General features: G+C 41.8%; 1 protein-coding gene across 3 annotated transcripts in view; it reads left to right on the top strand.

The window, feature by feature from the left end:
- Nucleotides 1-26,430, top strand: part of LOC142200837 (mitogen-activated protein kinase kinase kinase 3-like) — a 108,558-nt gene that overhangs the window by 23,334 nt on the left and 58,794 nt on the right. For 2 of the 3 annotated variants that reach the window (XM_075271478.1, XM_075271477.1), the window contains exons 2-3: nucleotides 12,738-12,801; nucleotides 25,051-25,148. In XM_075271478.1, the coding sequence (XP_075127579.1) occupies nucleotides 12,738-12,801; nucleotides 25,051-25,148 (162 nt within the window). The remainder of the gene's footprint in view (nucleotides 1-12,737; nucleotides 12,802-25,050; nucleotides 25,149-26,430) is intronic. The other variant, XM_075271479.1, reaches the window with a different exon arrangement.

Here is a 26,430-nt window from a genome sequence, read left to right as displayed (position 1 = left end):
TTTTTAGTTTTGCGGTAATGTGCACCAAATATATCGAATGTTCCATGATGTTTGAGACATTTGGCACATTTAGAAGTCTAACACTTCTTCCTAAGATGTTATTTCAATTTCTACACCCCATCCATTGCTGGAGTATGACTGAGACAATTATTGCAACTTTTTGAACACAATAACTGAAATCCACTTATGTTCTACATTGTGTGTCAACCACTTGTGATATCACAGCAGCTGACTGCAAATCTCCATTACATTAATCATAGCGCATGGCCCAGAGTTTTAGCTCTGATATCACAGTAGCTTATTTGACTTGAACCCCCTTATGATGTCACAGCAGTTTTTCTGAGTTATTCCACTTGTCCACTTTTGATGCTTACCTGATAATAAGAAATTTGTGATATCACAGCTGCCTGCCTAACAGAGACACTTAAAGTATTTTGCTAGCTTACTGAGGGGTGGATGCCAATAACTGGGGGCCCCTTTTAAGTCAACAGTGTGCAAGCCATATACCACCTCATTCATTGTGCTTCAGGAAATTTCTTACTGTCTGTTGATGCCCAGGTGGCACAAATAGTATATCTGCCATTGATTGATGACATCACTTATGTTGGTCATGTGATCTCTTACACACATATTGTAATGTTGTTGGTGCGGTACTTTATACTACTTTAATTCAGAGCATTCTTTTCTTTATATATTGGTTTATTTGTCACTTTTATAATGATCTGCACTTTATCACTAATTACTGTAGATATAGTAGATGGACCTTAAAGGGATTGTCGAGGATACACAGTTTTTTGTAAGGAGGTCAGGGAAGGTGAAAAAAACCCAAAACAAGCAAACCTATGCTTACATACAGTGTCCCCTGTTGCTTTACCAGCTGCTCCCAGGGGGCTTATTCCTACTAAAGTCCTCTCTGCACGTGACCGCCGATCAGTTGGCTAAGGAAAGATACCGGGACATCACTCACATATGTCACATACTTGTGCCGAGGACCTTTGACCAGAACAAGACCCCAGAAGCAGCAGGTGGAAAACACTGGAGGACAAAGGACAACTTGTATGGGGTTTTTTTGTTAATTTTTTCACCTTCCTCAGCCCCATTGCAAAAAACAGTATTTCCTGGGCAACCCCTTTAATTCTCTTCATCCTAATATCATCTCAATTTTTTTCATTTGGATACAAGAGGGAATCTAACTGGGATACATTGCACATAAAGACGTCTGCAATATAGCAGAAGCAGAACGTGAAGCCATATCCCAATGTTCTGTGCTCTGCTCATTTTCCTGTGTTTGTGTCTGCTTTTGTTCAGTCCTCTGGTATCCTTCTTTTTCCAGTCATCACACTGTTTCCTGCCCAGATCACAAGCAGTGACAGGAAGGACACCTATAAATTTTCATGGTAAGCCATGTACGTGGTGGATTGGCTTTCTCTTTTATAATGACTTTGTTGACAAACCTTGCTATAGACATAACAGTAGAGTTGTCTCCGGTCCTGATCGTAGATACTCTGCTACAAGGTTGTCACAGTACAGGCATTATTTTATAGCATTGACTAGGGCAAAATGACTACAGTAGAAAGTCACTGGAAGACGGTAAAGTGGGGATCATCCATACAAATGTTGTATACGTGAAACATTTTAGACTTTTCATCACTTCCCAATCCTTCCTGAAACTAAGAAAAGTAACTAATCCCTAACACTTGGCCATTACCAAGAATCACAAAAAGTCAGTGGAAATTTCCATGTATGCCAGTGGAGATGTCTAATATGACAGTTCAGATTATAGCTGCATATTCTTGATAACTCACACCTAACGTTGCATAGATCTTTCTATATAGGACGTTATTTGTAGTACGCAGGCAAACATAGCTCTTTATCAGCGTATAGATCAGTATTTGAGCTTTTACCTCTGTTACAGCACATAAGGGCCCATGTATTTTTATCTATATTAAACTCCACTGACTGGTTACTTTATTAGAGTCAGTTCACATGGAGGAATTTGCCATGGATTTTGGGTCAGATTCCACCCCCCGAATCCAGAGCAGATTCCTCCTGGAATATGACCCCTATTCTGGGGTCATGTGTCCGTATAGGGGCCATTTAGTGTATATTAAAAATATAAGGGGTCCTCCTATGGCACTACAAACCAGATATGATTGTATAAAACAATGCAACAGAGGCCTATAGGGTGGTAACATGATGGATACGACTTAACAATATACATATTTTGGCACAGTAATACTCACTATAAAAATACTTAGTTTCAATATATCAGCACTTTATTGGTGTTATGTTATTGTAGCATCCAAATCAGATCTCCATAGCAGCCGCCGCCATCACATCTGCCGTCCAGTTTTGTTTATAAATTGTATTTTGCAGTAGTCTGGATGTATGCTATATATAAATATAGGATGTTGGATGATGACATCCGTAACATGTATTTATATATAGAGCCTAGACTGTGGTCATGTAAATCCTGACATTAAGGCGGTCTGGAAAGCTCAGGGTGACAGTCAGGGCATTTTCTTCATCTTTTGCTAGGAGTTCCTCTTCAGTGACTTATGCTTTATACTATATTTCCGTAATTCGCCGTGGTATTGAACATCCTACGTGACTGCGTCCTCCTTCCTAATGGAGTAGATATGGATGGTATTAAACAATCTACATGACTTCCTACTCCTGCCTACGAGAATGAATGTGGATGGTATTGAACATCCTACATAACTGCCTACTCCTGCCTATGAGAATGGATGTGGACAGTATTGAACATTCTACATAACATCCTCCTCCTGCCTGAGGGAGTGGATATGGACGGTATTGAACAATCTACATGACTGCCTCCTCCTGCCTATGGGAATGGATGTGGACAGTATTGAATATCCTGCATGACCGCTTCCTCCTGCCTAATGGAGTGGATATGAACGGTTTGAACATACTACATGACTGCCTCCTCCTGCCTAAGGGAATGGACATGGTCGAAAGTGAAGATCCTACATAACTGCTTCCTCTTGCCTGAGGAAATGGATGTGGACGGTATACTGCCTCCTCCTGCCTCAGGTAATGGATGTGGACGATATTGAACATCTTACATAACCGCCTCCTCCTGCCTGAGGGAGTTGATATTTTTATTTTTCTTGTTTTTATGATGATGTCATTATTTTCTGACTCATTGCACTTGTCACTACTTCTACTGTATATGTGGTTATCTTTACATCATTTGACCTGCACCTATAAATTGCAGAATACCGAGGAGTGGTTGGAGGAGATCCATGAAGACTGTACCAGCAGAGGGTGTGCCTCATTTATAACAAGCCACACACCTCCTCATATATATGAGGCACCTATATACACCCACCCACACCCACTGGGGGACGCGTGCATGGACTGAAAACTACACTAGCTCATAACTGGCATAGAGTTCAAGCGTCATTTTTGCCAGTTTTCTGGCCCTTAGCAAACCTTTGCCATGCAACCTTCTTAGGAAAGTAACATGGTTGGCGTAAACACACCAGTAAATCTCCTCCAATGGATGATGCAGACCTTGGATGACTCTCCTGTGGAATATTAAAGTGCTGATAAGAATGTGTCCTGTCCTACGGTTATCATGTTTATAGGATGCACCATAGACTGATTGCATATCTTCCATATTATACTGAAGATGTTACTATACAATATAATGTATTTTGTCCACATAGTCAATTGGGACTTGCTGGAGCACCAATGAAATCCACTAAAATCTGATCTCTGAACTTCCTATTGTTTTATCCATATTTTAGGTGTGACTCATAGTTAGATAGAGGGAGACAAGTCTCGGCAAGTTAGCATGACATTATTTTCATTTTAGCTTGGAGTAAAAACTTGTACGGTGATGACTTACTAACCCGATAACAATGAAGAATTTCCGGATTCCCTTTTATTGCAATTCTTCTGCACAACCCTTAGGCCGTGTGCACACAAGTGTAGTTTTTACTGTCTGCAAATACTGATCTGCAATCTGAGAAAAAAACATGTCCGCAGGACATCCACAATCATGAATCTGCAAAAAGACTTGTATAATCCTGTACACTTGTCTGTGCCACAAATGTGGCAAAAATAGGACATGTTTTATGATTAGTGGTCTTTGTATATGGCATGAACACACATGAACTACGGCTGTGTGTCTGGGCCAGTAGAAATGAATGGCTCTGTACTTTTACCCGTAACTGCATATCCATATTGCGTATAAAAGTTACAGTTGTGTGCACGAAGCCATAACAAGTGATTCTCCAGCCACTAGGAAACTAGATGCTATCATATTGGATTGTGGGTTACATAGTATGAGCAGTAAAAGTAAACTGTAAGGTGTTGGCATGACTGATCATTATAGACCGCACAGAAAAAAGTTACCGACTCCAGCTTCAAAATAATCTATCCTTAGATGATCTTTGCTACTTCTGACTGGCCATGGCTGTCAATCATTTATGACAGTATGCCCCCCAAACTTTCATGTCCCCCTCAGGTTGCTACCACAGTATCATGTCCCCCCCATCCCTCAGGTTGCCCCACAGTATGTCCCCCCCACTCCCCAGATTGCTTACACAGTTTTGTGTCCCCCGCTGTATATAATCAAAGAAAAAAAAACCAAACCTTCTTACCTTTCCACGTTCCCCTGTTCACTCCTCTCTCTTCCATGAGTCTTTAGCAAGTAACAGGCATCGCCCCTCCTGCTCCTAGGACACTGGGAGCAAAGACCATGGTGATGAGGTAGGGACTGGACAGCTCCCTACTTCATCACTGGCTTCAACTCATCGTTGTCCTCCAGACACCGATGCATTGGTGCAGCAAGGACACACTTCCCTGGACAGTGGGGCAGCAAATGTAGGACTGTCCTGCTGTCCAAAGAGAGACCCTGCTACCATATGGCCTGGTGCAAGTGCACAATTGACCCTTTGGTTAAAGTGGCCCTGGGCACACCTTTTACAAGTGGAATGGTAACACCCAGTTGTCTCTTAGGAATAATAGAAGGTCGGCACAAAGTGAAGATACAGGTATTTACTAATGCAGACATGTCAGGAGACATAAAGCACATAAACATGTGTGACCATATGGGGTTAAGAAGGCCAGATATATTAAGCCTGCATGCTGCTGACGTATACTATGTGTTGGTTGAGCTCGCAGTTTCTTTAACCATCAAGTACATTTTTTGATCAGATCGAATTCTTGGCACAGCAAAGTTTTTTTGTTTAGTTGTGTTACACTTGAAATAGCTGTCATCCCCAGCTCTCATATATCTGCCCGCACCAGTTATGATAGGAATGAATCTCTATGAGAAATGTCTTGCTGTAAAGTGATGAGAACATTGGAGTGGTGATACAGGTGAGCGCCAGCTCCGTACTGGCAGCACACTTGTTCCCGCACTGAATGTTTTCCTAATTGCATTTTCCACCCTCGTGTAATTTGTGCATCTGGCTGTACAGTTTGTAAACCTCTATAAAATCTGGCTGCTTCCTATCCCCTTGTGGATCCAGCTATTATGTCTGATATTTAGGCCTGGAGCAGGCCTGGATATTTGCTAAAATATTGAGTGTGAAACTACAGTCCCGAGGCTGCAGGTGCAGCTCCGAGCTGGGGTGAGATTGTCTATTTTCTCATGTCCAGGGAAGCTGGTATATACCGTATGTGCCTGGTCCATAGACCTGTTTGTATGTATGTACACAAATAGTGTTCTCAGGTTCATAGTAATGGACATATGCCATGTATATATGGAGAGGTGGTCATACACACAAGTCCATTCACTTGTATGGGAGGTCTGAAAGGAAATTAAGAATTGTGTTAGGTCCTAGATCAGAATTGTCTTCATGTCCGTGGCCTCCATTACTGTGCAAAGAACATTTCTAGACAGTAGAGCGATCTTCCCTTATCTCACTCCTGGTATATTAGAGCTAAATGTAGCCTGTAGCTAGAAAGGTCACGACTAGGTCTAGACAAGATAAAAAAGGAAATAAAAGGGGCCACACGGTGGCTCAGTGGTTAGCCTTGCAGCGTTGGAGTCCTGGTGTTCAAATCCCGCCATGGGCAAAAAAAAAAAAAAAATATCTGCAAGGAGTTTGTATGTTCTTCCCATGTTTTCATGGATTTCCATCCCATATTCCAAAAAAACATACTGATAGGGAAAAATGTACATTGTGAGCTCTATGTGGGGCTCACAATCTACATTTAAGAAAAAAAAAAAAAAGGAAATAAAAAACTGGAACACAACGCCCATCTCTTTTCGAGCCCTTGCTTTATGACATGCCGCTAGTAAACAAGTTGTCAGTCAAGCCTCAAACTTTTCCATTTCGGGTTGACCCTTATCAGAAGATCTAGTGTACTTGTTGAGTATGCCAACTATTCATGTCAACGTGAACGATTCCTCTTGAATTCCCTTCATACTTTTATATCAACACATCCTCTCTTGTTACGTCCAACCTGTTATGCTTGCCGTATCGTCTCATGAATTGTGAGTTTTCACACACTTAAAGCATAGCTAAAGTATATCAACAAATTTTGGCTCCTTTCTGTGAAATCCTGCATTTTTTCTCACGGCCTTGCTTAAAATGTTCATCCGGTTGTCCCTACTCTGAATGTGGTGCGGTTGGCCATTACGTGAATGATCTTTATTGAGACAATGTGATGGACCGTCTCGTCTGCCCTTCGCCCAGTGCCAGTGAACATGTACAACCAGTCTGGATGACCATTAGGCTTGATTCACACAACTATTCTGAGAAAAAGCAATGAAAACCAGATGAAATGGTCCATTCTAATAGCCACATTTTATTAATGGGGCATCTGTTTCTCATGGATCCCTCATGATAGCTACATGGAAAATGTCCAGAAGTACGATATATTTTTTAATGGTGTGTCAAAACAATGGGCTTGAGCTTAGCCCTTAAGACCCTCGGTGTTACTGAGATAGCTATATGAGAATAGAGCCTAACAGTCAATCCTACTAATATTATAAATGTGAAAGTTTGTGTGTTTGGATGTTTGGATGTTTGTGAGTTTGGATATTTGTTCCTCAATCACGCTAAGACGCCTGGACGGATTTGCGTGCAATTTTCCACAAACATAGTTTTCCCTCAGGATTGAGTCGCAGGCTACTTTTGGTGCCACTAAACAACATGGCTTCCTAGCAGGAGACTCACAAAATCAGGACTCCTAGCCCCAGCTATAGACTCACACACACTGCCTGGCATTTCCTGCCTCAACCTGCCTGCACACTCCTTACTGTCACCTCAGGAGTAGCCCTCACTCTACTCACTCACATTTACATATAGCTTTCCACTATACATACACAATACAACACATCACATTGTAATTACATGTATTATCTATCACTGCTATATACAGTGCCTGATACATATATACCCCTGTACACAGGCTGTATATACTATATAATTACATGTATTACCTATCACTGCTATATACAGTGCCTGATACATATATACTCCTGTACACAGGCTGTATATACTATATATTACATGTATCTCCTATCACTGCTATATACAGTACCTGATACATATATACTCCTGTACACAGGCTGTATATACTATATATTACATGTATCTCCTATCACTGCTATATACAGTACCTGATACATATATACTCCTGTACACAGGCTGTATATACTATATATTACATGTATCTCCTATCACTGCTATATACAGTACCTGATACATATATACTCCTGTACACAGGCTGTATATACTATATATTACATGTATCTCCTATCACTGCTATATACAGTACCTGATACATATATACTCCTGTACACAGGCTGTATAACACATCACATTGTCTGTATCACAACATACACAATATAACACATCAAATCACATTTGCTAGCCCACCAAACTTTTTAAAGCACTTTTACAGTTTCACACGTCTGTGTCCGCCCAATTCTCAACTCACCGCAGACAAAGTCGCGGGTAAAAGCTAGTATACTATATAATTACATGTATCTCCTATCACTGCTATATACAGTACCTGATACATATATACTCCTGTACACAGGCTGTATAACACATCACATTGTCTGTATCACAACATACACAATATAACACATCAAATCACATTTGCTAGCCCACCAAACTTTTTAAAGCACTTTTACAGTTTCACACGTCTGTGTCCGCCCAATTCTCAACTCACCGCAGACGAAGTCGCGGGTAAAAGCTAGTATAGAATAAGATGTGTATGGCTGCTCGGCGTTACGATTCCTCACCAGACCATCAAGGTTCGGTCAAGGATTGTTTAACCGTTTAGAGGCCTATTGGTCTTCCTGTTGACAGTGGTTATGACATGGGGGACATCACATGGACCCTGCATGAAACTCTACTGAACTGATCTAATCCTATAAAAGACCTTGCTTTTCTGATGTTCCATTTCTGTAGCGTAAGCCAAGTTACTTGAAGTGACAAAGGTTGGCCGTGTTATGCTATGACACTTATTTACTGTAATATAATGGGGTATTTCCTTTTACTGTAATTGCTTGGTGGTGTCCTTGGCCTGGGCTTGTATACAGATGTGTGACTTAATCTTCAGGAAAAAGGAATCGGTGTACAGTATGTTGTGGTCTGCACAGGCGTGTACTGTAGTCAGTCCATCAAAACACTTGCCGTATTTTGCCAGTGTCAGCAATTGGTCCCACGACCAAAATTCTGGACCCATTAAATTCATAATACATCTTTATAAGATCGCACTTTGTTATTTTGATTCAGAGCTCCAGATTCCCTGCTTAGTTACATATACTGACAGTGAAAGCAAATATACCAGGAGGAGCTGAGCAGGATGATAGTTCTATGGGAAAGAAATATATTCTGTCACCAGCACCCAGCGTGTCAACCCAGCCTCCCATATTGGTAGGTTAAGGTCACCGGAATCAAACAATGTTTTCTTCTAGTGATTTGTTGCCGTTGTTGCTGAGATATCACTTTTTTGTCGATATGCAAATGAGCTCTTTGGACCAATGAGGGCATTTCTGCTTATCTCTTTGGAGCAACAGCAACGCCCTCGTTGCTCCAAAGAGCTTATTTGCATATTGGAAAAAAAAGCATATTGTTTGTTTGAGACGTATGTATTGTATCCCAGTCACTATGATCATAGGTATGGCATGCAATCTGAACAGAGCCTTGTCAGGTCTGCAATGGAATGAAAGGAGTTAGAGGCTACACATTGCATTCATATACAAATAAATACAGGATGAATGTTGTTGTTGCCTGGACTAGATAAACATATACTCATGGCAGACTAAAGTCAGGCCACACGTTGCGGTTTTGGAAATCGCAGAATGTTAATTATACCTATGCAGACGTCAGTGGTTTCCCTATGGGTGTAATGGAAGCAGAAACTCCAATGAGGAAATCTCTGCAGACTTTCTATGAAAAGCACTGTGGGGAAAAAAACGTAATGCGTTGCTGCCCAGTTTTTCAAGCAGCGCTTTTTCGGTGCGGCCCGCTACGTGGGTCTTAGCCCAAAAGGGTTAAAAAACCACTGGGGAGAAAGTATAAACACCAGTACCTGCCACAGATATACAAAGCCAAGTTGGCCAAACATGGGGTCTCCTGGAGATCTGCTCTATAAAAATCATAATGTCAATCTGAAATAAAATAGACGCATAAAAGTATCTTAATAGAACAATGAAAAGCACTTTATAGTAGTTTCCATCGTATTTCAGTGGTTATGGAAATATAAACAGATTTTAGCATCAAAAAGCACGCAAAAACGTCATTCTTAGTGTTTCTGGCACAACAGGGCTGTGTACTGTATTCAGCTTGGATCGGTCTGGGGAAACTTTCCGCATCCAGTTGGCTGGTGTAGAACAAGACAGACTGTACATGTTGGTCTTCGGCAAGTTTCCATTAAAACTGTACATTCTGCTCTTTCAAACTGTACTCATAAAAAGGGCCATTATATAGTATTTCTTACTTTGCCAATAAAAAGAGCACAAATGATAGAAGAATAAAAATAGTCACTGAGAAAGGGGGAGTTATAGTAGCAAACAATCGCTCATAGTGTTGTATGGTATGAAATATATGAAATAATGCAAAGAAAAAAAAGACTGCAATGCAAAAAAAAAAAAATTACACTTCAAGACTTTATTTTCTAAGAATAAAAAACTAAAAATTCAAACAAAAATGTAATGCAGTAGTCTGAACCTTTTTCTTTTATGTAGATTGTGAGCCCTATATAAGGATCACAATGTACATTTTTTTCCCCTTATCAGTATGTCTTTGTAGAATAGGAGGAAATCCACACAAACACGGGGAGAACATACAAACTCCTTGCAGATGTTGTTCCTGGCGGGATTCATACCCAGGACTCCAGTGCTGCAAGGCTGCAGACTGTGCTAACCACTGAGCCACCGTGTTGCCCCCCAGTAGTCTGAACCTTTGTCGTCTGTGAATATGTTTGTATAGTACGATCACAATATTATCATTGTTGCCCACGTAGAACAAACAAGAAGGAAAGGGAGATCGATGGCTGGTAATGTAATGCTTTATAACTAGGACTCCATGTTGAAAAAAATGCAAGAGTACTTACAAATGTAGCAAGTACTATGTGTACAAATGGTGGACTACTGTATATCATTGTTATGCAATGGTGCGCTATGCTAAGTGATCTAGATCAGTGCACTAAGTAAATAGCATAATGTGGCCTGATACTCAGTAACATCCCATCTGTTCTAATGCTATATCTGTGTAAGATCCGAATGGAATAAATGCTCAGCAGAAAGTGGGATCACCTACTGTAGGTTCCTTATCTTGGAGATAGTTGTGTGAAGAGGGGATAAGAGCAGAACGGAGTAGGATCTCTATGGAGGATCGGAGGTTATGTGTGGGAGAGGGAGATTAGGTCAGAAATATATGGAGGGGACAAGTTGTGGATGGCTTTGTATGTCAGTGTTAGTAACTTGAAATCTACAGTATTTGCTGTGCAATGGGCATCCAGTAAAGGGACTGGCAGAGGGGAGTATCTGATGAAAAATGGGGGGAGAGGTGAATTAAGAGAGCAGCACAGTTTAAGGTGGACTGGAGGGGGGCTAGAGTATTCGCTGGGAGGCCATGAAGAAGGGTGTTACAGTAATCTAAGCGGGAGATTATGAGGGTATGGATTAGCATCTGTTCTTGAGTTGGAGGTGGCAGGAGGTGTTGAGGGTTTGAAAGTGTGACTTGAATGATAAGTCAGAGTCCAGGGTTATCCCAAGGTAGCGAACCCGTGGGCATTGTTCCATTAAGTGTCGGTATCACCATCTGTAGACTGCCTCTTCCCTACCAAGAAAAGAACCTATTTTCCATTTGGACTTTGTAAGCCGGACCAGTTGTAAAAGTACTACCATATATATAGCATGGTCAGGTATGATATACCAAGAAACCCGATTACCAGGTCCTGGTACAGTATGTGACTGTCGAGGTACAGTATAACCCATGCCAACGCTGGTTATTCCTTGCATTTAGTTGCAGATTAGAAAGATACAATAACCAGCAGTGTTACATGAGTCACCCTGTTTGTTCATAGGTTAAATCTTGTAGACAACTCTTTTAAGTATTGAGCCACCCTGGGCAATAGAGGTAGGGATTGTGTAGCTGCAACTTGCACTGAGTCGTAGAGGGCTATCCCAAGTGGTAACACCCCCCTCCCCATGTGTTGTCCTAAAAAGATGGAACAGCCCCTTTAATGAGACGTCACAACTGATCTGTACATAACATCTAACTGACACAACTCTCTGCACCTCTTAGACCAGTTCTAACCTTTTGAAACTATACATCTCTCACTATTATCACAGACTTCCTGACCGGACATTTCACACTCTTCCATCTCACTTTGCCGTGTCTTAAACTGCACATCCACGCACTTTCCTTTTCCTGTCACCTGTGACTTAGAAGTATTTTTCACTCTCCTGAGCCAAATACAATTGTATGTTCTCACTATATCCTGGTAGAAAACCTATGAAGGTGGCCATATACATTACAATAAAAGTTTGTTGTTAGCGATGTACAGTATGTGGGGTCACTTTAATTGTAGGAAGGAGTTTTTCTGGAGTTAAATATTAATGATCCTTGGGGTAGGTCATGAGAATCCGATTGGTTAGTGTGTGACGTCATTGTTGTGTGAAGTGATTGTTGTGTGAAGTGACAGCTGATCTGTGGTGGCTTTAGTTGTCAGACCAGTACCAATAAGTACTGTCACCTTGTAGCACTGGAGTCCTGGGTTTGAATCCTGACAAGTATGACATTTGTATGGAGTTTGGATGTTCTCCTTGTGTTTGCGTGGGTTTTCTTCCACACTCCAAAGACATACAGATAAGGAGTTAAGATTGTGTGGCCTATATGGAACAGAATTGACCATGTCTGTGCTATATATGTAAGAGAAATAAGTGAAAATAAAATATAACATCCCTTCATATTAAAACAATTGTGGTTACAATCTTTGAAAACACAGGGGCAACACGGTGGCTCAGTAGTAAGTACTGCAGCCCTGGAGCCTTGGGTTCGAATCCCACCAGGAACAATATCTACAAGGAGTTTGTATGTTCTCCCCGTATTTGTGTGGATTTCCTCCCATTCTACAAAGACATACTGATAGGGAAAAAAATGTACATTGTGATCCCTATATGGGGCTCACAATCTACATAAAAAAAAATTAAAATCTTTGGAAATGTGATAGCTTTTGTCAAATGATGGTGTTGAGCTTTACTGATTATTGGTGTTCTTGGTTTTCCACAGATTGGGTGCACTCTGCCAAGAAGATCTCCTTTGGAATGCGGACTTGATATCATCTTAAATATGAGTAAGTTTCAATGTTACAAAGATAACAATCTATATTTTACTGCCTAGTAATAATTTGTTTCTTGCTTTACAATACTTTTGCATTTTTATGGTATTGAAACATGATGTGTGAAGTCATAAAATACAGTGGGGCAGATTTACTAATAGTTTTATAAACTAAAAATAAGCTTTGACCGAGACAGTTTTATACGACACCAGATTTATCACAGTGTCTAGTGGTGTTTGATATATGTGATGCATATGTGCTTAGTCTTAGGCCTGGTTCACATCTGCATTCGGTATTTTTTTATGTTTGTAGCCTCCCCTGGGTCTCCGATTATTATACCCTGGGGCCATATTAGAAGTTCGCCACGGGGCCCCGCCATTCCTAGTTACGCCACTGAGCACATGCTACTTTATAACTTCGTTTTTCTATAATCTACCAGGCCCGCTTCAGAGCATCGCATCTTTACAAAGCTATTACCATCCTATATAACACCACAGTGGTAGTTTCCAAACAGTATATTTTATGACCGGTTCCCCTTTGACCTGTAAATTCAGGAAGCAATGAAATAACACGGTCACAAGGCAACAGGTTCATCTTGCATCAGCTTGTGGTTGTTTTATAGTCTGCTTTCTTAGACATATTTGCTGCCTCAGCTGTGTTTAGATGGCACTTATACTTTCCATGCAAATACTTTAGTGTTTTTTTTGCCGCTTTTTCTCACTTTTGGATGTTTTGGGCTCAGATAAGGAAAAATAGGGAAAGAGAAAAAGTTGTGGACTTTTAGCGAAAAAAAATATGTAAATTCGGTCTTAAGTAATGAATTGCACTAAGATGGAGGTGACTTACAAGAGGAGCAGTTCAGTAGTTTTCCCTTGCATTGTTGGTTATTGCCGATCCTGGTTATCATCTGTTCTAGATCATGTCAGATTGTGAGCCCTACTTTGTAGTGCTATGGAATATGTTGGCGCTATATAAATGAGAGAAATGGATAAATAAAGAAAGTTATGTAAGTAAGAAGTTACTTCTAAAGTGATCGGATGTATATAGAAAGTGTACTTAGAGTTACTCTAGTGTCCAAGTAACATGACTGTGGTCAGGGAGGCAGTAGGTTAGTTAAAGGGGTTGTCCAGGATGTAACATTGATGGCCTATGCTTATCCAGCCATGAGTGTGGAATTGGCAGGAGATTGCTCAATACCCCTGAGATGCCCTTTCCCATGAAGGGAACAGAACTGCAGTATTAAACACTGATCGCTCCAATAAGATCCTTGATGTGAGTCTCATACGAGTAAAGAGAGAAACAACTTCCTATCCCCATATAATAAGACTGGTGTTTCATATGCCAGTGTCTTAACTAGTTTCCCCCCATTGGTAATACATGTTCCTGACTTAATAAGAGGATCAGGACTGTTAATAATTGTGACACTCCCTTCAATGACATAGTTTTATGGTATAACTCATACCAGTTTTGTCAGATCGAGGCATCCCTGGCATGGCCTGACCGGGCTTGGTCTCTGTCCTGCTCAGTACACTATCATAAAAAGTGGTAAGCTAGGCGAAGACCCAACAATGAAGAATATCTATGGCTCAAAAAGGGCTGTGTGTTAAACATGCACCATATTGACCCCCATCTATGTCAGAAAAGCAGCATAGATGGGTTAGCGATTTCCCCGCACTCTGTCTTATTGCTGGTCACATGACACAATTGAGGAACAGAAGGGAGTGTATCACTCACAAATACACCCACCAGTAAGAAGTTACAGTTTCCATAATCCAGCTTTCTGAAAGAACCAGAATATACAACTTTTAGTCGGGGTGTTTCTCTAAAAAATTTCCACTAATCTTTAGTTTTGGCCTGGACCAAAATTGCAGCTCTAAAAAAGTTTACACTGGATCTTTTTCCACTTTTTTTTACAGTTGACATTAACAGTGTAAACATTGTAAAAAAAAAAAAAAAGCCCCTCTCCATCTTCCCTCATAAATTCCCAAAATAATTGCATATCACGTGAGGCGGTGTTCACATTACCGTTGTTAGCACCCATCAGAAAATGTGTCACTTACTTGTAAATCAAAATCTGTTAAAACTCCCATTGATTTCACTGCTGTTTTACCTTCATCTAATATTACGAATCTGTGAGTTATTCTCTGTTGTAGAACTATTTAGGAATTTATAAAGAAGGTCACGATGTAAAATAAGTGCAAGTTGTTTTTCTGAATGTTTTTATCCTAATAATAAATGGTTTTAACCATTGAAAAATACATCTTGGTGCCGGTCTTGTCTATTTTTGTCCTCCTTTTGGCTCACAACATGTATTTTTAGATAATAGTTTACTTCTTAATTTCCTCTCCAGTATTTTGTTGCTATCATGTAAGGCTTGATGTTTACTTGGCGGTGGAAGTCCAGGGATTTGTCTTGCATGTTCTCTATGTACAGAGTTGAGCTGAATTCCTCCGCACAGCTGCGCGGTTATTAGACGGAGATTTTGCTGCAGCACCTTTTCTTCTCTCGGCTGGTATTTGTTTTGGTTTCTGTGGAAATGTCAATGGTTAACCAAGCCCGGGCGCAATACATCTTTGGTTGACTCCCTTGTATGTGAGAGACAGTATAGACACTCGGATTGAAAAGAGTCAATGTTTGTATGAAGGACATTGTACTAGAAGAAAGATTTTGTTCAGTATGTATTTGTGTGTATATCATAGCATAGATGGATACTTGTGTGTATATTTACATTACTATTTTTCAGTACAGAGAATACAATCCCTGTCTTGGTTACTGTATAGAGACAATTAACACTCCTAGGCTAATATACATAGCCATTAGGGAAGCCGTTTTCGGTAAAAGCGCAGCCATTTTGGTTATCGTCTTTCAATTATCTAATAGTAAGACTGTGAATTTACATTCGTTTGAATAGATTTGGGTGACGTCTCCCTCAATGGACCCTCCTTTATAAATAAGAACTAAGAAGAGCAGCTCCCACATTGGCAGGCTCAATCTTTCCATGAATTGCATAGATGTCCGTTCAACTTAATAGCAGCCATCTTTCCCCGCAATGACATCTGCAGGTATAATATTATATAATCAGTACAGATTAATGTGAATTCCTGCCTTGAACTCATTCCTTAAAGGGAATGTATCACCACAACCCCGCATGTCAACTCAACCATGGGCAGATAGGTCATCTGAATATAACAGTGTTTTCCCCTTGTGTATCGGTGACTTTGTTGCTGACAATCACCTGTTTTGTCAAATAAACTCTTCGGAGCGACAAGGGTGTTGTCATTGCTGCAAAGAAATAAGTAAGTGGCAATGCCCACATTACTCCAAAGAGCTCATTTGCATATCCACACTCTTCAATAGGCCATGATAGTAGGGAGAAGGAGGTCTTCCAACATCACTTGTCAATACATTTATTCTTTCCAATCTTTTCTACACCAATCTCGATAATAGACCAATATAACCAATAATAATCTAACTCAAGATGGTCAGAGCATAGCGAAACCGCACCTTTGTATGTCAACCTGGAGAAAAAAATGGAAAGATTTTGCAGATGAGGTTATAATGTGGCAAATAACAGCAGACGAAGACTTTCATTTCTCGTAAATAAGTCAGACATCATGAGAGTATTATTATAGGAGGCTTGTGGGTCCCCTACTGATACAAGTTCACAAGGCCACCATCATGTGTCCTAAATATTTTGTCTGGATTCCAAGATTATTTGTGTGGTTGAAAGTGTGGTTAGTAATATAGAAACTGGATGAAATGCAGATACTGGGAAATAGAAAAGTACCGAACCGTCCCATGCCTGTTTGGATGCATTTTTTTTGCGATACGTAATATACATAGTTGCATAGTAGATGAGGTTGGATGAAGAGATCAGTCCATCAAGTCCAACCTATAACCCTACAATCCCTACAGTGTATGGTGCCTATATCCTGCTCTTAATCCTTTTAGTATCTTCTGGTGCCTCACAGGAGTACATGGTTGTTTTTTTCATCAGTTTACAAGGAATCCACAAGGAAAAACTATGATATACTGTGATATGACACAAGCATATAACCCTAGAAGCATTGTTACCAATGGTATAGCAGACAGGTGGAGGGCCTGTTCTTTGGAGCACCAGGTCATTGCATGAGCTCTTGGTTCTTAGCCATATGTCATTGATTAAGGGGTTTACTTCCTATTATTTGGAAGGATGAAATTGTATCTTGTGTATCTACTATTTTTGACCAAAAAACAAAACAAAAACAAAAAAAGAAAACCACTTTAAAATTGCTGCTAAATCTTAATGCGTAAACCTTGTCCTAAACGCCTTGATACACAAATTATTGGCTGAACACTTAAGAGGTTGCTAACCACACAATAAATAAAAAGGATGAGCTAAATATAACTCCTAGACAAATACCATTAAGAAATAATACATTACATCACCAATACCAAAACAATGCCATGGTTGTTTCATGATGTCATTGTTTGCTGATATTGACTTATGGCCGCATCTTTTAATGGATCTTCTTGGAGGTATATGTTACTTTGAAGTCTGACAGGGCAGGAATTCCAAGATTTTTTCTACCAAGGCAGAGTTCGTTGGTGTCTAGGCCTCAGCTCTTGCTCAGAATTTACTTTCTTCCTTGAAATTGAAACACAACATTTATAATAAAGTTGTATTCATGCAGTGGTTAGTGTTACTTGCGCAGGCTTGGGCATCCCCTTTAAGTGGAATGTGATCTGCAGAATGTTAAGTTGCTTTTACCAAGTCACAAGAGTCGCCATCAATCTAAAGAAGAGCCAGTTTAGCAGAGGGGATGGTTTTACTGTAAATGTTCCTTGATATATGGTCATGATTCGCAGACTTGTTTGAGTGCTGGAAAACATCTGAAGGGTCCTTGTCTTGGAGAAGATCTGGTTAATACAATTCAGAAGGAGTTTGTGGTTCGTTAATCTGGGGGGAAAAATTACAACAGCCTTCTTCCTGTGTCCCCAGAGAAACTGTAATATATTTATTTCGGCCTACTCAGTAATTATGGGATTAGGTCACTAAACTATATTCTATACTATGAAAGTGACTATTGGAAGAGTCTTGGCATCCTATGGGCATCACGGGCCTTGGTCTAATATTATTTCAGCCCCATGTTATTTCAGCATTTTAGTCTGTAGTCCGCCTCTGTGAGTATTGTTTCCTTTTTAATCATTCTGAGCCCTATATAAAAAGTTCCCCCCTTCCCCTGGAAAACCCCTTTAGTCTGAGGCCACAAGTTACACAAGCACTGCCTTGTTGGCTTAGCAAAAAAAAAAAAAAAAAAAACAAATTGCTGTGTGTTACTGTCCCAGCAAAATGATATATTTTATTTTATCTCATTCCCACATTCTGAGGAAAAAAAACCCAGCATGTTAATTGTGCCCGAGAAAGAAGCTGTCTGCTGAGAACAAGTCATCCCTGGACTTTCTTTCATCTTGCCCACCTGAGTAGTCTGGTTGAGATGTACACTGCCTCCGTTATTTCGCCGGCCTTCGGCTTACAATATATATATATATATATATATATATATATATATATATATACAGTCCTATGAAAAAGTTTGGGCACCCCTATTAATCTTAATCATTTTTAGTTCTAAATATTTTGGTATTTGCAACAGCCATTTCAGTTTGATATATCTAATAACTGATGGACACAGTAATATTTCAGGATTGAAATGAGGTTTATTGTACTAACAGAAAATGCGCAATATGCATTAAACCAAAATTTGACCGGTGTAAAAGTATGGGCACCTCAACAGAAAAGTGACATTAATATTTAGTAGATCCTCCTTTTGCAAAGATAACAGCCTCTAGTCGCTTCCTGTAGCTTTTAATCAGTTCCTGGATCCTGGATAAAGGTATTTTGGACAAACAATTCAAGTTCAGTTAAGTTAGATGGTCGCCGAGCATGGACAGCCCGCTTCAAATCATCCCACAGATGTTCAATGATATTCAGGTCTGGGGACTGGGATGGCCATTCCAGAACATTGTAATTGTTCCTCTGCATGAATGCCTGAGGATTTGGAGCGGTGTTTTGGATCATTGTCTTGCTGAAATATCCATCCCCGGCATAACTTCAACTTCGTCACTGATTCTTGAACATTATTCTCAAGAATCTGCTGATACTGAGTGGAATCCATGCGACCCTCAACTTTAACAAGATTCCCGATGCCGGCATTGGCCACACAGCCCCAAAGCATGATGGAACCTCCACCAAATTTTACAGTGGGTAGCAAGTGTTTTTCTTGGAATGCTGTTTCTTTTTGGACGCCATGCATAACGCCTTTTTTTATAACCAAACAACTCAATTTTTGTTTCCAAAATGAAGCTGCCTTGTCCAAATGTGCTTTTTCATACCTCAGGCAACTCTATTTGTGGCGTACGTGCAGAAACGGCTTCTTTCTCATCACTCTCCCATACAGCTTCTATTTGTGCAAAGTGCGCTGTATAGGTGACCGATGCACAGTGACACCATCTGCAGCAAGATGATGCTGCAGCTCTTTGGAGGTGGTCTGTGGATTGTCCTTGACTGTTCTCACCATTCTTCTTCTCTGCCTTTCTGATATTTTTCTTGGCCTGCCACTTCTGGGCTTAACAAGAACTGTCCCTGTGGTCTTCCATTTCCTTACTATGTTCCTCACAGTGGAAACTGACAGGTTAAATCTCTGAGACGTTTTGTATCCTTCCCCTGAACAACTATGTTGAACAATCTTTGTTTTCAGATCATTTGAGAGCGGGCTGTCCATGTTCGGCGACCATCAAACTTAACTGAACTTGAATTGTTTTGTAGAAAGAAATGGTCCAAAATACCTTCATCCAGGATCCAGGAACTGATTAAAAGCTACAGGAAGCGACTAGAGGCTGTTATCTTTGCAAAAGGAGGATGTACTAAATATTAATGTCACTTTTCTGTTGAGGTGCCCATATTTTTGCACTGGTCAAATTTTGGTTTAATGCATATTGCGCATTTTCTGTTAGTACAATAAACCTCATTTCAATCCTGAAATATTACTGTGTCCATCAGTTATTAGATATATCAAACTGAAATGGCTGTTGCAAACACCAAAATATTTAGAACTAAAAATGATTAAGATTAATAGGGGTGCCCAAACTTTTTCATAGGACTGTATATATATATATATATATATATATATATATATATATATATATATATATATATATATATATACACACACACACTGACAAGCACAAAGGTAACAATGTTTTGAACTTTTGACTTTCGGGCTCCATTTCTCACCAACCACTACACCTTGGCTTTTTTATACATAAATCTGACTATTTAACATATGATAACTTATGCAGATTCTTGTCTTGTATCTGCTTTGTTAATGTTTTGCTTCTAAAGATTAAATTTAAATTTGTATTATTTTTTGAATCCACCTTTGGCTTTCAACACTGCTTGAATCCTTCTGGGCATGCTCGCGATCAGATTCAAGCATATCTCGACTGAAATCTCATCCCAGGTCTCTTCTGCACATTGCCAATGTTGGTGGATAGTGGTCAACCCACTTGGGTACGAATACAACTTTTTCTGTGACTATTTCCACAAGTGTTCGATTGGGTTGAGGTCTGGGGACTAATCCAGGACCTCTACTTAATTGTCAGTGAATTATTTCTATGCTTGATGCAAACTTCAGGTCGTTGTTCTGCTGGAACACTATGTTGTCCTTTTCATACCCATAGTACTCGAGTGTACAAAGTAACTCATCTGGTAGGATACTCACACATTGAAAACACCATTGATCCTGTTCAAGTTTCCAACACCTTTGGCTGTGAAACAACCCCATACCATCAGGCTTCCAACACCAAACTTGATATTTTCTTCAATTTCTTGATCCGTTAGCCCCCTTATCCATTGTTTCTTCTAGATCGATTTGCACCCATCAGAGACCAGTCTATTGACTTTCGTGTCATCGCTCCAAATCTCCCATTTCTAATCTTCTACTGTCCACTATTCATACCGTTTTGCAAACTCGAGCCAGGTTTCTTATGACAGCATTGAAGTCAAGGCTTCTTCACCTACTTTAGGTCCACCATTCCAGACTTGTGTAACACGCATCGCTTGCCTGTGTGTGATCTCATTATTAGGAAGTGTACGAGCCACCTTCTCTGCTGTGTTTGTTACACCAGAACTGAAAGACCTTGTGATGTGCTGACTAGTTGACTCCAATATAGTGCCTGGGCATTCACCTCTTGGCTATTGAATGGATGGACGGACTTCATTTTGTATTCTTCCAGCTGTCATGGCACTCACATGATACAGTTTGGCAATTTTCTTGGCTGAGAGACCGCTATCGATGAGCTGGATGATGTTGTTTCTCTTTTCTTGGGAAATCTTCTTCATGGCTGATCCTCAATTGGGGCCAGGGACTTCTTGCTTGGGAATCATCCTAATAACACCCTGAGCTATTAGGGAATATGAGAACACGTTGTAATTTGTGGTATACAAGAAGAAAAAGATTTTTCCACCACCAGGAGCAGAACAGTAACAATGCAGTTACATGACAAGAATCTGCATAACTAATCATATGCCAAATAGTTGCAAGTCATATGTACAGGGGCGGATCCAGGGCTGGGCGAGCCGGGCCCCGCGGCGCTGCTGGGACCTAACAAAATGGTCCCGGTCGGCATGTCCCGACTCCAACTGAGCTCAGCGTTAAAGCAGGAGCTGAGCTCACAGCTCCTGCTTTAAACGCCTATGTATTCAGCGCATCGGCGGTAGGACGCCGATGAGCTGAATGCATAGGTGTTTAAAGCCGGAGCTGTCACAGCTCAGCTCCGGCTTTAACGCTGAGCTCCGGCCTCCGGCATTTGTAGCCGCGATGTGATGACGTCATCACATCGCGGCTACAATATGTGTATGAGGGAGAGAGCTGCGAGGGAACGAGGAAAGGTGAGTGTGTGTGTGAGTGTATGTGAGTGAGAACGGCATGGCACTGGGGCAGATGGAGGGGGAGAACGGCATGACACTGGGGCAGATGGAGGGGGAGAGAACAGCATGACACTGGGGCAGATGGAGGAGGGAGAACGGCATGGCACTGGGGCAGATGGAGGGGGGGGGAGAACAGCATGACACTGGGGCAGATGGAGGGGGGGGAGAACAGCATGACACTGGGGCAGATGGAGGAGGGAGAACGGCATGGCACTGGGGCAGATGGAGGGGGGGGAGAACAGCATGGCACTGGGGCAGATGGAGGGGGAGAGAACAGTATGACACTGGGGCAGATGGAGGAGGGAGAACGGCATGGCACTGGGGCAGATGGAGGGGGGGGAACAGCATGACACTGGGGCAGATGGAGGAGGGAGAACGGCATGACACTGGGGCAGATGGAGGGGGGAGAACGGCATGGCACTGGGGCAGATGGAGGGGGGGGGAGAACAGCATGGCACTGGGGCAGATGGAGGGGGAGAGAACAGTATGACACTGGGGCAGATGGAGGAGGGAGAACGGCATGGCACTGGGGCAGATGGAGGGGGGGGGGAACAGCATGACACTGGGGCAGATGGAGGAGGGAGAACGGCATGACACTGGGGCAGATGGAGGGGGGAGAACGGCATGGCACTGGGGCAGATGGAGGGGGGGGAGAACAGCATGGCACTGGGGCAGATGGAGGGGGAGAGAACAGTATGACACTGGGGCAGATGGAGGAGGGAGAACGGCATGGCACTGGGGCAGATGGAGGGGGGGGGGAACAGCATGACACTGGGGCAGATGGAGGAGGGAGAACGGCATGACACTGGGGCAGATGGAGGGGGGAGAACAGCATGACACTGGGGCAGATGGAGGAGGGAAAACGGCATGGCACTGGGGCAGATGGAGGGGGGGGAGAACAGCATGGCACTGGGGCAGATGGAGGGGGAGAGAACAGTATGACACTGAGGCAGATGGAGGGGGGAGAACAGTATGACACTGGGGCAGATGGAGGGGGAGAGAACAGTATGACACTGGGGCAGATGGAGGGGGAGAACGGCATGACACTGGGGCAGATAGAGGGGGAGAACGGCATGACACTGGGGCAGATGGAGGGGGAGAACGGCATGACACTGGGGCAGATGGAGGGGGAGAACGGCATGACACTGGGGCAGATGGAGGGGGGGAGAACAGCATGACACTGGGGCAGATGAAAGGGGGGAGAGAACGGCATGACACTGGGGCAGATGAAGGGGGGAGACTGGCATGACACTGGGGCAGATGGAGGGGAGAATGGCAATGACACTGGGGCAAATGAAGGGGGGAACGGCATGACACTGAAGCAGATGAAGGGGGGGATGGCATGACACTGGGGCAGATGAAGGGGGAGAACGGCATGACACTGGGGCAGAGACGGGGGGAAATGAAACTGTGGGCAGATAAAGGGGGAGAATGGCATGAAACTGGGGACAGAGATAGAGGGGGGGACATGAAACTAGGGGTAGATGAAGGGTGTATATGAAAATGGGGGAGAGATGGAGGGGGGACATATAATTTACGGGTGACTGTAGGAGGATTATACTGTGTGGAATCACATGAAAAATTTAATGAGAATGGGCGGAGTCAACATAAAAGTGGGCGGGGCATAATTTGCTGCGGCGCGCTGGGCGCGCCGCACGTTTTGTTCCCTCTATCTAGTCTTCAACAGTTGGGAAGGTTAGAAGTGCGAGACCCCCCCAGTAAGTAGGGCCCCGCCAAAGTCAATTGCCCAGGGCCCCGCAAACCCTGGATCCGCCACTGCATATGTATGTATGAGATAGCCAAGATGGTGGTCTATAAAATGATGGTAGGCTCACGTTCCAAGCTATGGGGTAGGCTAGTCAATAGATATATCCTCTATATCCACTATCTAGAGCTATTTGTCTATGCCTAATTTGTATTTCTGCTATCTTCCTTAGCTTGTCCACAGTGGTAATGGAGACTCGGAGTTACCAGCTTTGGTGCATCAGTAAGGGTATTAGGGGTACTAGTATCCAGTCTTTTACCTATTTAATATTAATCACCTATGTAGAATGTAGTTGACTGGAATGCCCCTTTAATTCTTCAAGTGACATCAAATGAGGTGTCTATGAGATTACCTCCTATATAAGGACAGATTTATAAGTAACTTATGCCAGTTTTGTTGCGTTTTTGGATCAATACCTATGACAGGTTGGATATTGTGGAGCTGTTTTTATAGACTTATTTTGAGACTATTTTTGAGGGTATCTGCTGTCCTCCTTGTGGCTTCCACCTTAAGCTAGTTATTGTACAGAAGGTCTGGTCTAATAAAACCTCCATATCATCATTTGCATTTAGATGGCTGCATTGTTTTTAGCAGTAATTTCTTGAACGTACGGCCATGAGTTTGACCGATGAATCTCCAGTTCACTGCCTGGCTGTTCCTGGAAGTGTTTTTGCCTTGTTTCCCTCCACTGTACCAGAAATCACGTAGATAAATCCCAAGTTCATTAATTCGGCAGACATAAATTATTAGAGCTTGCGTAATCATGAGATAGGAGTATATGTTACTTGTTAAGGGTCAGAATGCAGCCAAATCTTAATACAATGCTTCTTGCCCTGATCCGTCCTTAGAAACAATAAAGTCCAGTCATATGGTTTTAATTACATGAAGCGAGGCGTCTACTGACAGCAGAGGGTCCTGTGCAAGAAGTAAAGATATAGCGATAACTGCTCTTGAGAATCTTCCAAGATGCCGACGTTCTGAAGTAGTATGGCCGCTGCATCATTCAGCTGATCACCCTGGATCTGGCTTCTAAGATACTCTGGATACATCTGATTTTGACTGGAAACATTCAGCCGCCAGCTATGTAGCCACAGCATCCGAAATGCTGACTGTACATAGTGTCTTGGCTCATGGAGTTGGGCCTTAAGGTTCCTATACCTTAATGGGAGTCTGTCGCCAGGACCCAGCATATCAACCCAACCTCTCAAATAGTTGCCATTGAGCTCTTTGGAGTGATGAGGGCATTGCCGCTAATCTCTTTAGAACAACAACAACGCCTTCATTACTCAAAAGAGCTGATTTGGATATTGGCAAAAAAAATGATATCTTGGTAACTGAGGAACAAATTTACAACTGTTTGATCTGCTAACTTATCTAGCTATAGGTCTGGGTTTATATCTTGGGTTCTACCAACAGACTCCCTTCAATAGGTATAAATCACCAAACCAGTTATCTTTTAGTTGCTGTGTATCTCCCATGTATGGAGAGAACGATGGTATTCTAACGTATCTGTTGCGGTGTGTTTCAGATGAAGAGGAAGCCCTCAATCTTATTATGAAGGACCTGGCGGCTCTGGGGAGATGTGGAGGATTGCTGGATAGTAATCGCAACAAAAATCACAAGCAGGTAATTCACTTTTTTTGTTTACTTGCGAGTTACAATGTCAGTTATTGTTGGACTGGAACTCTTTGGGTCCACCAAGTGAAATTGGTCTGGGGTCCATCCTACAGCTATGCAGAACACATGCACATCCACTTTTAATTGCATCGTAATCTTTGTTGTTATCAATACACACAGGGCTAATGAATTATTATTTGTGAATTCTCATGAAAAATAGACCCTTGGGGGCCACATTTTAATAGGGGTCCACCGAAGAATCCTTTGTTAGTCTGGTGGGTCAGTCCAACCTTTATGCCAACTGTAATTTGAGTGATAAATTAGGTAATAAATTGGTCACCTTCAGTGGTGCTATGACCTGTAACTTACCCTTTGTACATTGGTTGTATCCAAAAATTTTGTATCCAAGAATTTGAAACATTAAAGGTTTCTCTGTAATTTGACAACCTAACCTGGTCATACTCTATGCCTGTGTCACAAATGGAAAAACTTTGGAAATCTGCATGCATAACATAGCAAAGTCATGTGATTTTTACTTAGCTATGCTCCATACAAGTGTCACAGATGAAAAAAACATGAACAGTGTAGGTTATAGTGTTGATGCTTAATCGGTGGGGGTTCAACCTCCAGGTCCTCCACCAATTACCATAAAGAGGGGGCTATGCTACTCCTTTGTACAGACTACAATGCCAGATACTGTTATCTTTTCAGCTGTGGGCTATTCCAGGGTTACGCTAGATTCACAATATTGCCAAGCCCTTCGTTATTCAGGTCCATTGAGGGACAGTTGGACAAATAAAACAGGTTGCAAACAGATACTATAATGGGGTCCGCTGGGTCTCCACCATTTCAAAAACTGGAATCAAGGTCCTCTGGGCAGCACCTTTTTTGTCCATTGCGTTTCAGTGGTCCCTGCAATGGAGTCTCCAGCAGAGACTCCAACGCAGATATGAACCCAGACTATCAACAGGAAAATATTGTATTGTATAAAAGTAAAAAGCATTATCTGATCTTAGACAACATAAGACCTTAGTTTATACTGATATGAGATCCAGATGTGACATCTCAGCAGGGGTCCAGACCAATTCATTCTGGGGTCATTGATAAATTTAGTTATTTTTGCCATACTAAAGTAATGTTATTGCTCATGTCTCTATTTAAATATCCTTGTGCTAAATTTTTGAAAAAACTTTGGTACCTTATTGGATTGATGAGCTTCTTCAGTATATAGAGAAAGTGCTGAGATTTCAGTGTATAGTGGGTGTTTACCTTGAGTGCTGTGAATGAGCTC

This window comes from Leptodactylus fuscus, chromosome 4 (assembly GCF_031893055.1).
Source record: "Leptodactylus fuscus isolate aLepFus1 chromosome 4, aLepFus1.hap2, whole genome shotgun sequence".
Lineage (NCBI taxonomy): Eukaryota > Metazoa > Chordata > Amphibia > Anura > Leptodactylidae > Leptodactylus > Leptodactylus fuscus.
This window is presented reverse-complemented; position numbering and strand designations above follow the sequence as displayed.